General features: G+C 42.9%; 1 protein-coding gene across 1 annotated transcript in view; it reads left to right on the forward strand.

Annotated features, from left to right (window-relative positions):
• Nucleotides 1–18,812, forward strand: part of LOC132820340 (importin subunit alpha-4-like) — a 124,191-nt gene that overhangs the window by 45,971 nt on the left and 59,408 nt on the right. Inside the window, exons 6-8 of the mRNA XM_060832365.1 lie at nt 9,442–9,537; nt 10,454–10,539; nt 11,310–11,396. Of these exons, the coding sequence (XP_060688348.1) occupies nt 9,442–9,537; nt 10,454–10,539; nt 11,310–11,396 (269 nt within the window). The remainder of the gene's footprint in view (nt 1–9,441; nt 9,538–10,453; nt 10,540–11,309; nt 11,397–18,812) is intronic.

Raw genomic sequence — 18,812 nt, forward strand, 5'->3', positions numbered from 1 at the left:
GTTTGTTGATAGCGTTCCGGTTGGAATGCCCTGCTTCTAGAAATTCTTGTGCGTGTCTCTGTTTGGCTCGTCCTAGGATGGATGTGTTGTCCCATTCGAAGTGGTGTCCTTCCTCATCAGTATGTAAGGATATTAGTGAGAGAGGGTCATGTCGTTTTGTGGCTAGTTGATGTTTTTGGGCAAGCATGCAGAAAACTAGCCACCAGGATACATGAACATCAACTAGCCACAAAACGACATGACCTTCTCTCACTAATATCCTTACATACTGATGAAGAAGGACACCACTTTGACTGGCGCAGCACATCCATCCTAGGACAAGCCAAACAGAGAGACGTACGAGAATTCCTAGAAGCATGGCATTCCACCTGGAACTCTACCAACCAACACATTGACTTGGACCCGATTTATCACCCCTGAGAAAAAGAATAGGTAATGACGTCGCCACAGGAAATGGCATCACCAACCCAAAGAAACCCAACTATATGAATAGAAAGCAGGAAACATTAGCAATGCTTCAGCCAGAGGCTCACTGAAGATGTTACCGAGTATGATGAAACGTCTGAAAATGAACCTTCCAGCTTAGTGAGCAAACCTGATCCATTAATCACAAGGTTAGTATGCAGGCGCAGCAAGTAATCAGGAAAGGTAATAGAATATTATCATTTATCACAGGGGAATTGAATGCAAAAGTAGGGAGGTTATGATTTAATTATATAGGACATTTGTGAGGCTGCATCTGTACAGTTTTGGTCTTCCTATTTTAATAAGAACCTACTAGCTACTGAAAGGACATTGCAAGAGATAAGGCAAGCCAAAGTCTTGTTTTGAATGTTTCCAAGTCGAGAACTGTTTTCTGAAAGGATGACCACATTATGTACCCAATATTCTGATACCAAACCAGCACTTTGAACAGTGTAAGCACCTCACAGTTGTTGGCAAATTACTGGTCTTCAAGAGATTAGTTACAATTCTTCAATGCATGCCCCCTCCCCACCCATCAAAGAATTTTGGGAATTATGAAGTGATGTGTATGGATGCAGCAGTCAATTTAGTGGCCAGACATCACCACTGTCTAGAAGACATACAAGACCAAAAAAAACCATTGTTACATTTCCCATCAGTAGGGTGGAAGCAACTGAGAATGGATTTGTTTGAGTTCAAGGTTATATAGACCTTATAACTATTGGTTATTATTCAAGATAGATTGAAGTTAGCTTTTAGTGTAATAACACAACAGATATTGTATTCAGTCCCTCAAAAGACATTACTGTACACTCAAGATCCTGGACATTGTCATGTCAGACGTTGCACCAAAGATTGCAGCTGCGGTTATTACTTAGTAATGTTGTCACTGCCTATTGATCCAAAGATCCAAATTATGTTCTGCACGTCCACATCCAAATCCCATCACAGCAGACAGATGATTGCAATTCAATCCAAATTTAGAGTTAAAATTCTAATAGTATTCCAACCCTACCCATTGTTGAGTGTCTGTAAAAAAAAACATAAACATCACAAATGTCTTTTTAGAAAGAAAATTTATCATGTTTACCAGGTCTGGCCTACATGTTACAAAGTCTTAGCAATATGGTTGACTCGTATCTGTCCTCTGACAAAGTTGAGTAGGAGCTTCAGTGGCATTCTAGGCTAACAAATGTTGGCACAGACAATGGCCCCCTTAACCCATGAATGTATAATAAAAAAAACACAAGCAGTTCCAAAATTAAATATGTTTTCATGTTACCAGTTCAGCTGGAGAGGCTGAATTAGGGGTGTGAATGATTAAAGTTTGAGCAGACAAATTCCTGATCCTAATTTATAAGAAGGTCTTAATCTTACTGGATTGAATGATCAATCCTCACTACTCCGAATGGATTATCACCGCTAGAAATATTAGGTAGGGAGAATGAGAACACAACTTCCATCAAAACCTAATGTTGTAGAAAACAACTACGAAATAAAATATCATGAAGAGACAACCACGACCAAAAATTCAATAACTTGCAAAGACCACAAGATTTACCAGAGTTGAAGCCCAAGAAGAGAGTATGGGTAAGATGTGGAGAGGAGGTATAATTATTGAAAGAACACCACAACTATGGTTGATCAAACATCTTGCTGCTTTCTGTTGATCGATTCTCTCCTTGTGTAGCTCAGAGCAAAGGTACTCCAATCAAGTGAATAAATCAGTGACTGTTAACTATGTAAGTTTTTTAGAACTTCAATCCCTGAGGGAGCCACTGGATGGCAACTTCAGTGAGGGTTTGAGTTTTTCTAAATCTATCCTTTATCACTGATCTGAATTAATCTAGAAGATTTCAAGGACCCACTCAAACCAGTATTACTCCAGAATAAAATCTTAAAAGTCCCGCTCTGTGAGCAGGGTCAACAAAAAAGATTCATTATTCCAATGCCAACACTGCCCCAGATTTAATGAAAAATTGTGTGTTCAAAAAGGCTGAATACTTTTAATCCACTTCAAATAAAGGAGATTTAATTAATGCAGTGATGCGAAGCTGGATTGGTAAGGTGGAGATACGGCTGATGTTAGGCAGACTTAGCCCGTGGACTAATTGAGGATAGTGAAAAAGCATAGATTTAGAGAAACTCAAACCCAAACTGATGCTGCCACCAAGTGGTTCCCTTAGGAAGTTCCAAAAATCTTCCTTAGTTTCAGTCTCTGGTTTATTCTCTTTATCGAAGTACCCTCAGTCTGAACAACGCAAGTGGAGAATTTATCAACAGTTAGCAACTGTATGTTTAGGTCCGGTGAACAGAGAGAAGTAGATTAAATAAATATTCATTATTAGAGTGGTGCTGGAAAAGCACAACAGGTCAGGCAGCATCCGAGGAGCAGGAAAATTGACGTTTCGGGCAAAAGCCCTTCATCAGGAATAGGTGCGTGCAACAGGGTAGGTTTTACAATTGGGGGAAGGGTAAATATGATCCTGCAAGACAGGATCTGAGGAGCATAAGTTGGGAGCATAGGCTGTCAGGGAAGGATGTCATTGAAATGTGGAACATTTTCGAGGAAAAGAGTACCTGTCAGGCAGGAAAGAGATGGTCGTGTGAGGGAGCCTTGGTTGACGAGGGAGGTTGAATGAGGAGAAAGTGAGGACTGCAGATGCTGGAGATCAGAGCTGAAAATGTGTTGCTGGAAAAGCACAGCAGGTCAGGCAGCATCCAAGGAACAGGAGAATCGACGTTTCGGGCATAAGCCCTTCTTCAGGAATGAGGAAAGTGTGTCCAGCAGGTTGAATGGGAGGTTGAATGTCTAGTAAAGAGGAAGAAGGAGGCTTACATAAGGTTGAGGAAACAAGGTTCAGACAGAGCGTTGGAGGGATACAGGATAGCGTGTAGGGAGCTGAAGAAAGGGATTAGGAGAGCGAAGAGAGGGCATGAAAAATCTTTGGTGGGTAGGATCAAGGATAACCCCAAGGCCTTTTATGCGTGTGTGAGAAACATGAGAATGATGAGAACGAGGGTAGGTCCGATCAAGGGCAGTAGTGGGAGACTGTGTATTGACTCGGAAGAGATAGGAGAGGTCTTGAATGAGTACTTTTCTTCAGTATTTATAAACGAGAGGGATTGTATTGTTGAAGAGGAGAGTATGAAATGGACTGGTAAGCTAGAGGAGATACTTGTTAGGAAGGAAGATGTGTTAGACATTTTGAAAAACTTGAGGATAGCCAAGTCCCCCGGGCCTGACGGGATATATCCTAGGATTATGTGGGAAGCAAGAGAGGAAATTGCAGAGCCGTTGGCAATGATCTTTTCATCTTCACTGTCAATGGGGGTGGTGCCAGGGGACTGGAGAGTGGCGACTGTTGTGCCCCGTTCAAAAAAGGGAATAGGGATAACCCTGGGAATTACAGGCCAGTTAGTCTTACTTCTGTGGTAGGCAAAGTAATGGAAAGGGTACTGAGGGATAGGATTTATGAGTATCTGGAAAGACACTGCTTGATTAGGGACAGCCAGGACGGACTTATGAGGGGTAGGTCTTGCCTTACGAGTCTTATTGAATTCTTTGAGGAGGTGACCAAGCCTGTGGATGAGGGTAGAGCAGTGATGTAATTACATGGATTTTAGTAAGGCATTTGATAAGGTTCCCCATGGTAGGCTTATGCGGAAAGTCAGGAGGCATGGGATAGTGGGAAATTTGGCCAGTTGGATAGAGAACTGGCTAACCAGTCGAAGTCAGAGAGTGGTGGTAGATGGTAAATATTCAGCCTGGAGCCCAGTTACAAGTGGAGTTCCGCAGGGATCAGTTCTGGGTCCTCTGCTGTTTGTAATTTTTATTAATGACTTGGAAGAGGAAGTCAAAGGGTGGGTCAGTAAATTTGAAGACGATACGAAGATTGGTGGAGTTGTGGATAGTGAGGAGGGCTGTTGTCGGCTGCAAAGGGACTTGGATATGATGCAGAGCTGGGCTGAGTGGCGGCAGATGGAGTTCAACCCTGTCAAGTGTGAGGTTGTCCATTTTGGAAGGACAAATAAGAATGCGGAATACAGGGTTAACGGTAGGGTTCTTAGTAAGGTGGAGGAGCAGAGGGATCTTGGGGTCTATGTACATAGATCTTTGAAAGTTGCCACTCAGGTGGATAGAGCTTGTAAGAAGGCCTATGGTGTATTAGCATTCATTAGCAGAGGGATTGAATTCAAGAGTCGTGAGGTGACGTTGAAGCTGTACAGGACCTTGGTAAGGCCACGTTTGGAGTACTGTGTGGAGTTCTGGTCGCCTCACTTTAGGAAAGATGTGGAAGCTTTAGAGAGGGTGCAGAGGAGATTTAGCAGGATGTTGCCTGGAATAGAGAATAGGTTGTACGAGGATAGGTTGAGAGTGCTAGGCCTTTTCTCATTGGAACGGTGAAGGATGTGGGGTGACTTGATAGAAGTTTATAAGATGATCAGGGGAATGGATAGGATAGACAGAGACTTTTTCCCTGGGTACAACAGTGTTACAAGGGGACATAAATTTAAGGTGAAGGGTGGAAGGTAGAGGGGGACTGTCAGGGGTAGGTTCTTTACCCAGTGAGTGGTGCTCCTTGGATGCTGCCTGAACTGTGGAGACCAAGCCTGTGGATACTTTCAAGAAAGAGTTGGATAGAGCTCTTAAGGATAGTGGAATCAAGGGTTATGGGGATAAGGCAGGAACAGGATACTGATTGAGGATGATCAGCCATGATCATAATGAATGGTGGTGCTGGCTCGAAGGACAGAATGGCCTACTCCTGCACCTATTGTCTATTAAAAGTCCTAATAAACACCCCATCATTAATATTGAAAAATGAGTTTCATATTTATTGAATGTCAAATTTCTCTGTTGTGATTTTAAGTCCATACTTTTTTAATTTAAAAACAGTTTTCATAAGTTTATATTCATACTTCAGCTTGCATCATTATTGTTACATAATCAATTGTTGTCCTGTCAGATCACTTTAATTAAAAGTGAGCTAATTGGGTCTTTTATATTTCTTGGTCTTGCTATGTGAATACTCATTTTGATTGGCTGCTTCGTTCTGCCTGGTTATCACTTTAAATTGGTCTTGGGAAAGCAGAAAGCCAGTCTAGTGAGATTTTGGTTTCACTGACAGCTTTCTTCAAGGTCAGCACTCACTACAAATTACAAGTCAATGTTAATGATGCATGAATTTGTTGCTCTGAGTCAGGTAAGAAGGGATAAGATTAACAAGCCTTGGATGATGAGAACAGAAGAGCTTCTTGTCAAAAGGAAGAAAGCAGCTTACGGAAGGTGGAGGAAGCAAGGATCTAGCACAGCTTTAGAGGATTACAGGCTTAATAGAAAGGAGCTCAGAAATGGACTGAGGGGGCATTAAAAAGGCTTGGTGGGAAGGATTAAGAAGAACCCAAGGGTATTTTACTCATATTTGAGGAAGAAGAGAATGATCAGGGAGAAGGTAGGGCTGATCAGGATAACAGAGAGAACTTGTGCGTGGAGTCTGAACAGGTAGGGGAAGCTCTAAATGAGTTTTTTGCTTCAGTTTTCACTAAGGAAAGGGACCTTGTTGTGAATAAGAACTTTGAGGAGTTGGGAAACAGATTGATAAAGTTGATGTGCTGGAAATTTTGGCAAACATTAAGATTGATAAGTCTCCAGGGCCAGACCAGATTTATCCCAGGCTTCTCCGGGAAGCGAGAAAGGAGGTTGCTAAGCCACTGGCAAAGTTCTTTGCTTTATCACTCTCCATGGAAGTCATATCGTAGGATTGGAAGGAGGCGAATGATGTTCCTTTTTTCAAAAAAGGTAATAGGGACATCCCTGGCAGTTACAGACTAGTCAGTCTCACGTCTGTGGTCAGCAAGGTTTTGGAAAGAATTCTGAGGGATAGGATTTATAACTATTTGGAAAAGGATAGCATGATTAAATGCAGTCGGCATAGCTTTTGAGGGGCAGGTCATGCCTGACCAATCTTGTTGAGTTCTTTGAGGAGGTGAGAAGACAGGTCATCAAAGGTCGAGCAGTGGATGTGGTGTATATAGACTTCTGCATGGCATTTGATAAGGTTCCCCAGGGTAGGCTCATTCAGAAGGTCAGGAGGTAAGGGATACAGGGAGATTTGGCTATCTGGATTCAGAATTGGTTGGCTCACAGAAGATAGACAGTGGTTGTAGATGGAAAGTATTCTGCCTGGAGGTCAGTGTTGAGTGGGGTCCCACAGGGCTCTGTTCTTGGCCCTCTGCCCTTTGTAGTTTTTATAAATGATTTGGATGAGGAGGTTGAGAGGTGGTTTAATAAATTTGCAGATGACACTAAGGTTGGAGGTGCCGTCGATAGTATAGAGGGCTGTTGCAGGCTGCAGTGCGACATAGACAGGATGCAGAGCTGGGCTGAGAAACCTGGATAAATGCGAAGTGATGCATTTTGGAAGGTCAAACCTAAATGCTCAATGTAAGGTTAAAGTCAGTATTCTTTGCAGTGTAGAGGAACAGCAGGATCTTAGTATTGAAGTGCATAGATCCCTCAAAGTTGCCACCCAAGTGGATAGGGTTGTTAAGAAAGCATATGGTATTTTGACTTTCATTAACAGAGGGATTGAGTTTAAGAGCCGCGAGATTTTGTTGCAGTTCTACAAGTCCCTGGTGAGACCACACTTGGAATATTGTGTCCAGTTCTGGTCACCCTACTATAGGAAAGATACAGAGGCTTTGGAGAGGGTGCAAAGAAGGTTTACCAGGATGCTGCTTGGACTGGAGGGCTTGCCTTATGAAGAAAGGTTGAATAAGCTCGGACATTTCTCTCTGGAGAGAAGGAGGAAGAGAGGAGATCTGATCGAGGTATGCGAAGGAATGAGAGGCATGGATAGAATCAGTAGCCAAAGACTTTTTCCCCAGGGCAGGATTGACTGGCACGAGGGGTCATAGTTTGAAGATATTAGGAGGAGGTATGGAGGAGATGTCAGAGGTAGGTTCTTTATGCAGAGAGTTGTGAATGTATTGCCAGCGCTGGTGGTGGAAGTAGAATCGTTAGAGACATTTAAGTGACTGCTGGACATGCACATGGACAGCAGTGAATTGAGGGGTGTGTAGGTTAGGTTATTTTATTTTACATTAGGGTTAATCCTCGGCACAACATCGTGGACCAAAGGGCCTGTTCTGTGCTGTACGTTTCTATGTTCTACGTTAACTAACATATTCTTTTTACAGAAAAAGCCTGAGTACAAGATGGAAATACCAAAGCAGAGATTTGAACTTTTATAATCCTTAGTTACAGGAGTATTCACCTTATTAAAACTGTTCCTTCTGGGAACTGTAACAATTAAAGATGCAAAAAAGACAGCATCGTGAATTGAACAAAATCAGAAATTGCTGGAAAAAATCTCAGGTCTGCTGCATCTTTGGAGAGAAAATAGAGTTAATGTTAATTCCTGTCAGCTTCACATCAGTAGTGGGAAAACTGAGGAGGCTATAATACGGGAAAAGGTAAACAATTTGGAGAAATGCCTCACAGTGCCAGGAATCCGGGTTCGATTCCCGCCTTGCAACTGTCTGTGTGCAGTTTGCATATTCTCCCTGTGTCTGTGTGGTCCTCCCACAGTCCAAAGATATGTAGGTTAGGTGAATTGGCTGTGCTAAATTGCTCACAGTGTTCAGGGATGTGGAAGTTAGGTGTATTAGTCAGGGGTAAATATAGAGTAGGAGGAATTGGTCTGGGTGGGTTACTCTTCGGAGGGTCGGTGTGAACTTGTTAGGCTGAAGGACCTGTTTCCACACTGTAGGGATTGATTCTAAGAAATAAATTCGTACCAGACAGTCAAGGTGGCTTTGCCAAATGTAATTGAGTTCTTTGTGGGGATGACACAGGCAGTGGAAAAGGGTACTTGGTTGTTTTCTATTTTGGCTTTCAGAAATTATTTAATACAGTGTCACTTGATTGCAGAGTGGGACCATCTGGGTAACTCTTTTAGGAGCCAGTGCAGACATCATGGGTCGAATGCCTCCATTTTGAATGATAGAATTCTATGTTTCTATTTCTCACCAAGTATAATATAGAGGATAAACACCTGGCCAGAGACTAACCAAGTCAAGAGCTCCTTCTGCCAAGTTAACTATAGACTCTTTCTGAATGAGCCAAGATTTAGAACTGCTGCAGGTAAATCAACTGAAGGAACCACAATATATTTCCAAATCAGGATGCTGACTAACTTGAAGAGGAGCTGAACACGTCGTGCTGTTGCCATGTCCTTGTTGACCTTGTTCTTCTTGGATGAAAGTGGTTATAAGTGTAGGAGGTGCCATTAAAGAAGCCTTAGTTTATTTTTGCTGTGTGTCTATTAGATGGCATGTATTGCTGCCTCTGTACGGTGGTAGTGAAGGAAGTGAATTTGAAGGTGGTGTATGGGGAACCAGTCAAGCAGACTGCATTGTCCTGGATGGTGTCAAGCTTGAGTGTTAGTGGAGCTGCACTCATCCAGGCAAGGGAATATTCCATCACCCTCCTGACTTGTGCCTTGTAAATGGTGGATAGCCTTTGGAGAGTCAGGAGGTGAGTTACTTCCTGCAGTATTCCTAGCCCCTCTCCTGCTGTTAAGGCCACTGTGTTTATATGGCTGGTTGAGTTTCTGGTCAGTGATCAGTATTTTGGAGTTCAGATCTTTCATCTTCACAAAATCTATTTCAACGCCAGGAGATTTCCACATGAACTAATATTAAAACACTAAATATGTATGTTTAATGGTAAAGCTGATTATTTTTGTGTCATGTTATTGAGGGTCTGTAAATGTCTTCTAACAGTACAGTCCATTAGAAACTATCAATGCTGACTTAGATTCAGGTTGTCATGTGTCAAAGAAGTGAACTGTTAGAAATTGAGATACAATGCGGTAAATGAAAGGTATTCTGAAATTCTGTTTTGATTTATACCTAATTTAGTTCATAATGTACAAAGTATAACATATATTTACTCTTTTTTTTATGCAGAAAACTTCTGTCAAGTGACAGGAACCCACCCATTGATGACTTAATCAACTCGGGAATCTTGCCAATCCTTGTGCAATGTCTTGAAAGAGATGAGAAGTATGTACTGTGCTTCTATGATAATTCGACAGAGCTTTGTGCGTTCTTAAAGTATAAGTGTCGGCTCTCCTGCATTATGATATCCTTTCTTATCCCTTTATTACCCGTGTTGCTGCCGTTTTGGGAACTTTTACAAAATTTTGCGTATATGAAAACCTATGAAAGTGTGCTTGGAGTTTTTCATGTGTGGAGAACAAACTTTTATTACTTGGAAAATCATTTCTTTTCCTGGAATTCCCTCTGTTTCAAGTATACATTGTGCAAATGTCTTCCCCAGGTGTTGACAATTTTCTTAAATCAGCCAGCTGTTTGGATATGGGCACATACTTTTTTGACAATGCAGCATTCCCTTAGTACTGACGTCTGACAATGTGGCACTTCTTCAGTGCTGAGCTTCTGACGGTATGGTACTCCCTCAGTACTGACCCTCTGACAGTGCAGAGCTCCGTCCCTACTGACGTTCCCTTAGTACTGACCCTCCAACACTAAAATGTTACCTCAGTACTGACCTTCTGACAGTGCTGCACTCCCTCAGTACTGACCCTCTGATAGTGCAGAGCCCTCTCACTACTGACACTCCCTTAATTCTGACCTCCTGACAGTGCAATTCTCCTTCAGTAATGACTCTCTGACAGTGCAGCATTCCGTTAGTACTGACTCTCGCACGGTATAGCACTTCCCCAGTTTTGAAGGTCTAACAATCAGCATGCCCTCAGTACTGAACTTTGGTGGTAATGTGGATTATGTGGTGGTATTGTGACTGAATCCACAATGTTCTGCTTTCAAAGTGAATGTGCTACTGCTGAACCAAGCCTGGATAGTTAATGAGTTGTAATTCAAATTCTCATTGAGAAATACTTAACCTCAGAATATTTCCATTAACCCATGCAATTCTCTATTGCTTCCATCTACACAGCCCTTCACTCCAGTTTGAAGCAGCATGGGCATTGACCAACATAGCATCAGGAACATCAGCACAAACACAGGCTGTAGTCAAAGCTAGTAAGTGATCAAACAAACTTTTTATCATCTGCTGTTATACGGTGGTCATTGTTCAGAAATTTGTTTGGACTTTGTTGTTTGAGTAAGGTCTTACCATCCCACTTGTATGAAAAATATTGACTAGAAGTTTCAGCATGGAATCCAGGAAGGGAAGGCCAATCAATGCGAAGAGTTTGGAGTTTGCTTAAATTGCAGATCAGGAAAGGAAAACTGAATTGTAAAATGTGATCACAGCTGTTAAGTTATCCTAGAATAAGCCTCTTAGAGCTCTGGAAATTTGTTGTATTAGCAATGATTATTGAAGGTGTAGGGGTTGGAATACACTGCAGAATTTCAAAATGTTTGTCTCTTGGGAAATGTCAGTGTTTAACTGTTTCAGTGCTGGGCACCATTGATTTTTGTGATTTACCTGTTTCCATGTTGGGGGTTAACAGTGTCACTGGCAGATGTGTGCCGAAGAAAGCTGTGTCAAGCCTAACTATTATCAATGAATCCAGTTTCCAAAAAGTTGACAAATGTTTTTGTCTGTAACTTTATCTCAGTAAGATCTTTCAGTGATGTCCAGGTGATTTTATGCTAGAGATTTTTCAATTTTATATTCCACGAAATAGACTACCATCTATTCAGTGATATCTGAATTATCTTGGTTTGTGAGCATTTTAAAGGAAACGACTCACTTGCTGTAATTGTTTCGATAATGGAGACAAAAGTAATTGGAGTAAATACACTGCTTAGACATTGTAATAACCAGCCTCAATGTTCTATTACAGATGCTGTGCCTTATTTCCTAAGGTTGTTGCACTCACCACATCAAAATGTCTGTGAACAAGCAGTTTGGGCCTTGGGGAACATAATTGGTGAGAACCTAACCAGTTGAAGAATATTACACTGAAAGTGGTTTGGTATCTGGGGTATTATGGACAGAGAGGTTGTCTCTCTAGTTTTGGTTCCCCCTCAAGCTGAGGTATCTCTGCACCTGCGGATTAAACTCCCACTTAAACTTAAAGACCATTTTTAAAATTTCACTCCTGGGATGTGTGAGTCACTGGCTGGACCACCAGTATTGCTCGTCCTTTAGGACCTGATCAACTTAATCACTAGTGCTGCTGCCAATCCATTCTTAACGGTGGACTTTGAAATCCCCCACCCAGAGTACATTTTGCATCCTTTGCCATCCTCAGTGCTTCCTCCAAATGTTGATTAATGTGGAGGAGCAATGATTTGTCAACTGAGGGAAGACAGTATGGTAATCAGCAGGAGATTTCCTTGCCCATGTTTAGCCTGAAGCCATAAAACTTCATGGAGTCTGGGGTCAATGTTGAGGCCTCCCAGGGCAACTCTTTCCTGACTGTATACCACTTTGCCTCCAACTCTGCTGGTTCTATCCTGTCAATGGGACAGGACGTATCCAGGGATGGTTCTGCTGGTGTCTGGGACATTGCCTGTAATGTATGATTCTGTGCGAATGACTATGTCATGCTGTTGCTTGATTGGTCTAAGGGACATCTCTCCCAAGTTTGGCACTAGCCCCTGGATGTTAGTAAGGAGGCCTTTGCAGGGTTGACGGGGCCATTTCTGCTGTAGTCTTTTCTAGTTTGGTTTTAGCAAGCAGGCTGTTCAAAGCTGCGAGTCAAAGAAAGCTGCTGCAGTGAAAAGAGGTTCTGTGCTTCAGCCAGTGATCCTTAGCTGATCCTCTCTGCAATCTTTCTGTCCTGTAAGAACCTGTGTTTGAATTTACCTCTTTGCCAATGGGGTGTATTTATGGGATGTTGCTTGAAATTGGAACAGCTCTTTGTTAAGTTGCAGGGGATATTATTTCGATCGGGTCTGTTATGGACCAGGCCAGACCCCCCTCACAATATTTTAAAAAGGCAGCCTAGACCCTAAATTTTTTAGTTGTTTTAGGCAGATGTAAAATGGATAGTTCAGGAGTGATGTAGCTGGTCAAACCACTCAGTTTTAAACGAAACAGAATTTATTTACAGACTACCAAATGAAACACAGACAGAAACACGAAGAGATCAAAATATAGAATAGCTTATCTGAAAACCCAATGTGGCCACCACCCTTTCATTTAACAAGTGTTTTAAAAAATCCTAAAAGGCCTTTTCCCTGATTGTTGCCTTAGGCAGTATCTGTTAGCCATCATCAAAGTTGCTACTCAAGACAAATTGGAACCTCTGGCTTTTATAGCCCCTTTTGAATAAACCAAGGACAACATAACATTGTTAAAGGAGCAGCATCATCACAATTGACAATGATTTAATGTCCATGAGTAGATTCTTATTTCCTGATACTTCTTATTGAATTCAAATTCCACCAACTGTCATGGTTGAGTTTCTGGAATAATAATGTAGTGATAATGCCACTAGGCCACCTATCTATTTCTAACTTCAATGTCCTCACAAATGGCTTGGCCTCCACAGCCCTGTGCGGCAGTGAGTTCCATAGATAACCACCCTCTGCTGAAGAAATTCCTCCTCGTCTCAGTTCTAAAGGATTGGCCCTTCACTCTGAGGCTGTACCCTCGGGTCCTAGTCTCTCCTGCTGGTGGAAACATCTTCTCTACATTGACTGTATCCAGTCCTCTCACTATTCTGTAAGATTCTATGAGATGCCCCCTCATCCATCTAAACTCCATAGAGTACAGACCTAGCGTCCTCAAATGGTCCTCATTTGACCACCCCTTCATCCCAGGAATCATTCTTATAAACCTCCACTGGAGCCCCCTCCAACACCAGGGCATCTTTCCTTAGATATAGGATGCAACACTGCTCACAAAATTCCAAATGCCGTTTGACCAGAGCCTTACACATTTCTGCTCTTGTATTCTAGCCCTCTTGAAAACTAATGCCAACATTACATTTGCCTTCCTAAATGCCCACTAAACCTGCATGTTTACTTTTAAGAGAATTATGAACCAGGACTCCCAAGTCTCTTCGTATTTCAGATTTCCAAAGCCTTTCACCATTTAGAAAACAATCATTGCCTCTGCTCTTCTTATGAAATTGCATAGCCTGACACTTTTCCATATTGTAATCCATCTGCCACTTCTTTGCCCGTGCTCCTTGTCTGTCCAAGTCCTTCTGCAGCCTCCCTGCTTCCTCAACACGATCTGTCCCTTCACCTAACTTTGTGTCATCAGCAAAGTTAGCAACAATGCCCTCTCTTCCAAAGAAACATAGAAGATAGGAGTAGGAGGAGGCCATTCGGCCCTTCGACCCTACTCCACCATTCATCAAGATCATGGCTGATCATCCAACTCTAAAACCTAATCATAGAACATAGAACATTACAGCGCAGTACAGGCCTTTCGGCCCTCGATGTTGCGCCACCCTGTTGTACAAATCTGAAGCCCATCCCACCTACACTATTTCATGTACGTCCATTTGCCTGTCCAATGACGACTTAAGTGCACTTAAACTTGGTGAATCTACTACTGTTGCAGGCAAAGCATTCCATACCCTTGCTACTCTCCGAGTAAAGAAACTACCTCTGACATCTGTCTTATACCTACCCCCCCTCCCTTTAAAGTTGTGTCCCCTCGTGTTTGCCGTCCTCATACTTGGAAAAAGGCTCTCCCTGTCCACCCTATCTAACCCTCTGATTATCTTGTATGTCTCTATTAAGTCACCTCTCAACCTTCTTCTCTCTAATGAGAACAGCCTCAAGGCCCTCAGCCTTTCCTTGTAAGACCTTCCCTCCATACCAGGCAACATCCTAGTAAATCTCTGCACCCTTTCCAACGCTTCCACATCCTTCTTATAATGCGGTGACCAGAACTGTACACAATACTCCAAGTGTGGCCATATGAGAGCTTTGTACAGCTGCAGCATAACCTCCTGGTTCTGGAACTCAGTGCCTCTATTAATAAAGGCCAAAACACTGTATTCCTTCTTAACAATCTGTCAATCTGGGTGGCAACTTTCAAGGATCTGTGTACATGGACACCGAGATCTCTCTGCTCATCTGCACTCCCAAGAATCCTACCATTAGCCCAGTACTTTATATTCCGATTACTCCATCCAAAGTGTATCACCTCACACTTGTCCACATTAAACTCCATTTGCCACCTCTCAGCCCAGCTCTGCATCCTATCTATGTCTCTCTGCAATCTACTACGTCCTTCGTCACTATCCATAACTCTACCGACCTTAGTGTCGTCCGCAAATTTACTAATCCACCCTTCTAAGCCCTCATCCAGGTCATTTATAAAAATGATGAACAGCAGTGGACCTAACACCGACCCTTGCGGTACGCCGCTAGTAACTGGACACCAAGATGAATATGTTCCATCAACTACATCCCTCTGTTTTCTTTCAGCAAGCCAATTACTAATCCAAACTGCTATGTCTCCCACAATCCCATTCCTCCGCATTTTGTGCAATAGCCTACAGTGGGGAACCTTATCGAACGCCTTGCTGAAATCCATAAACACCACATCAACCGGTTTACTCTCATCCACCTGTTTGGTCACTTTGTCAAAAAACTCAATAAGATTCGTTAGGCACGACCTACCCTTCACAAAACCGTGCTGTCCCTGATCAGATTATTCTTTTCTAGATGGTTATACATCCTATCTCTTATAACCTTTCCCAACACTTTACCAACAACTGAAGTGAGACTCACTGGTCTGTAATTACCAGGGTTGTCTCTACTCCCCTTTTTGAACAAGGGAACCACATTTGCTATCCTCCAGTCCTCAGGCACTGTTCCTGTAAACAATGATGATTTGAAGATCAATGCCAAAGGCTCGGCAATCTCTTCCCTTGCTTCCCAGAGGATCCTAGGATAGATCCCATCCGGTCCAGGGGACTTGTCTATTTTCACACTCTGCAGTATTTCTAATACCTCTTCCTTGTGAACCTCAATCTCTTCTAGTCTAGATGCAAGTATCTCTGTATCTTCCTCGCCAACATTTTCATTTTCTGTAGTGAACACTGTCGAAAAATATTTATTTAGTGCTTCCCCTATCTCGTCTGACTCCACACACAACTTCCCACTATTATCCTTGATTGGCCCTAATTTAACTCTCGTCATTCTTTTATTCCTGACATACCAATGGAAAGCCTTATGGTTAACCCTGATCCTATCCACCAACAACTTCTCAAGTCCCCTTCTGAGTTTTCTTTTTAGGTCTTTCCTGACTACTTTGTAACCCTCAAGTGTCCTAACTGAGTTTTCACATTTTGTCCTAACATAAGCCGCCTTTTCTTCTCGACCAGGAATTCCACTTCCTTAGTAAACCATGGCTCATGCGTTCTTTTTCTTCCCCCCCCTGCCTGACAGGTACATCCTTATCTAGGGCACACAGGAGCTTTTCCTTGAATAAGCTCCACATTTTTAATGTGCTCATCCCCTGCAGTTTCCTTCCCCATTCTATGCTTCCTAAATCTTTCCTAATTGCATCGTAATTTCCCTTCCCCCAGCTGTAATCCTGCTTTCTCCCCCATAATCTTTGATCCAGTTTGCCCCAAGTACTATGTTTAGCTGTCCCTTGAATACATCCTTTGTTTTGGCATCAGCTACTTCCTGTGGTAATGAATTCCACAGGCTCACCATCCTTTGGATGAAGAAATGTCTCCTCATCACCGTCCTAAATGGTCTATGCCAAATGCTCAGACTGTGACCTCTGGTTCTGGACACACCCACCATTAGGAAAATCCTCCCTGCATCTACCCTATCTAGTCTTGTTATAATTTTATAAGTCTCTAAGCAATTCCACCCTCCTTCATCTGAACTCCAGCGAAAACAATCCTAACCTAGTTAATCTGTCCACATAGGTCAGTCCCACCATCCCCGGAATCAGCCTGGTAAACCTTCGCTGCACTCCCTTGAGAGCAAGAGCATCCTTCCTCAGAAAAGAAGACCAGAACTGCACACAGTATTCCAGATGTGGCCTCATCAAGGCCCTGTATAATTGCAACAACTCAACCTTTTGCAATGAAGACCAATATACCATTTGCCTTCTTTAGTGCCTGTTGCATCTGCATGTTTACCTTTGCTGATTGTGGGTCCCGTTGCACCCTCCCCTCTCCCAATTTACAGCTGTTCAGGTAGTGATCTGCCGCCTTGCTTTTGCTTCCAAAGTGAATAACCTCACATATATCCAAATCGTACTGTACCTGCTGATTTGCCAACTCACCCAACCTGTCCAGATCATGCTGAAAGATCTCTGCATCCTCATCACTGTTCACCCTCCCACCCAACTTGGTATCATCTGCAAAGTTTGAGATGTTACATTTTGTTCCCTCACCCAAACCATTAATATATATTGTGAATAGCTGGGGTTCCAGCACTGATCCCTGTGACACCTCACTGGTTACTGCCAGCCATTTGAAAAGGACCCATTAACTCCTACTTCTTGTTTCCTCTCTGCCAACCAGTTTTCTGTGCACCTGAATACACTTTCCCCAATCCCACTCGCTTTAATCTCTTGTGCAGACAGATTGTTAATGTATAATGTGAACAGTTGTGGTCCCAACATTGACACCTGCAGAACTCCATCTTGAAAAAGATCACAAAGTCTATGCCTACTGCCAGTCAGCCAACGAGTACCTTGCCCTTAACACCACAGGTTCTTAGCTTATTTAGCAACCTCCTGTCATCTTGTCAAAAGCCTGAAAATCCAAATAGACCATGTCTACTGGCTCTCCTTTGTCAAGCGTGCTTGTTAGATTAGGTTAGTGTGGAAACAGGCCCCCTCGGCCCAACAAGTCCTCGACCTGCCGAAGCACAACCCACCCAGACCCATTCCCCTACATTTACACCTTCACTTAACACTGCAGGCAATTTAGCATGGCCAACTCACCTAACCTGCACGTTTTTGGATAGTGGGAGGAAACCGGAGCAGCTGGAGGAAACCCCTGCAGACATGGGGAGAATGTGCAAACTCCACACAGACAGTTGCCTGAGGCAGGAATTGAACCTGGGTCTCTGGCGCTGTGAGGCAGCAGTGCTAACCACTGTGCTGCCCCCTCAAAGAATTCTAAAAGGTTTGTCAGGCATGACTTCCTTTCGTGAAGCCATGCTGACTCAGTCCTACTTTATCATGCAATTCCAAGTTCTTGCAATATCATCCTTAATGATGCACTGTCAAATCTTACCAATGACCAAGGTCAAGCTAGCCAACCTACAGTTTGCTCTCTCTTGTTTACCTTTGTTGTTAAACAGGGGTGTAACGTTAGTCATTTTCTGTCCTCTGGGACCGTCCCTGACTCCAGTGATTTCTGAAAGATTACCACCCATGCCTCTGCAATCTGCTCAGCTGTCTTCTTCAGAACTCATAAGGGGTAGTCCATCTGGTCTGGATGATTTAGCCACCTTTAGACCTTTTGGCTTCCTCAGCACCTCCTTCTTAGTGATGACCACTACACCCACCTTAGCACTCTAACTCTCTTCTAGTTTTGGTATGCTGCTGGTGTTTTCCATAATGAAGACTGATGCAAAGTATCTGTTCATTCCTCCACTGTTTTTTGTTCCCCTATGCTATTTCTCCAGCCTCGTTTTCTTGCAGTCTAATGTCTAGTCTTGCCTCTGTCTTACCTTTTATATAGCTTTCATGACTTTTGTAATTTCCTTTTATCTTGCAAACTGACTTATTCTCGTATTTCAGCTTCTCCACCATACTGCCTTCTTGGTTATCCTCTGTTGGTTTTTAAAGGCTTCCCACTGTGTTTCTTCTTCCTGGGGGTGAACTTTTGCTGTGCTCCTGAATTACCCCCAGAAACTCCTGCCATTGCTGCTCCACTATCTTCCCTGCTAGGCTCCCCTTGCAATCAACTCTAGCCTACTCCTCTCTCGTGTGTTTGTCGTTTCATTTGCTCAGCAAGTTTTGAGAAGATTTGTAGCTCAGGTTAAGGTTTTGGATGTAGGTTTGCTCACTGAGCTGAAAGGTTCATTTCCAGACATTCCGTTACCTTACTAGGTAACATCTTCAGTGGACCTCGTGTGAAGCAATGCTGAAAATTCCTGCTTTCTATTTATATGTTTGGCTTTCTTGGGTTGGTGATGTTATTTCCTGTGGTGAAGTCATTTCCTGTTCCTTTTCTCAGGGGGTGGTAGATGGGGTCTAACTTGATGTGATTGTTGATAGCTGCCTCCTAGGGGGTTCCCTTACCTGAAGCTCCTTCCCCAATATACATCACCAAATCCAGAATTGTTTGTTCCCCAGTGGACTATATCACAAACTGCTCCAAAAACACAATCTTGTTGACATTCCACAAATTCCTTTTCTTGAGATCTGCTATAAACCTGATTTTCCGAGTCCACCT

This window comes from Hemiscyllium ocellatum, chromosome 11 (genome assembly GCF_020745735.1).
Source record: "Hemiscyllium ocellatum isolate sHemOce1 chromosome 11, sHemOce1.pat.X.cur, whole genome shotgun sequence".
NCBI classification, from domain to species: Eukaryota; Metazoa; Chordata; class Chondrichthyes; order Orectolobiformes; family Hemiscylliidae; genus Hemiscyllium; species Hemiscyllium ocellatum.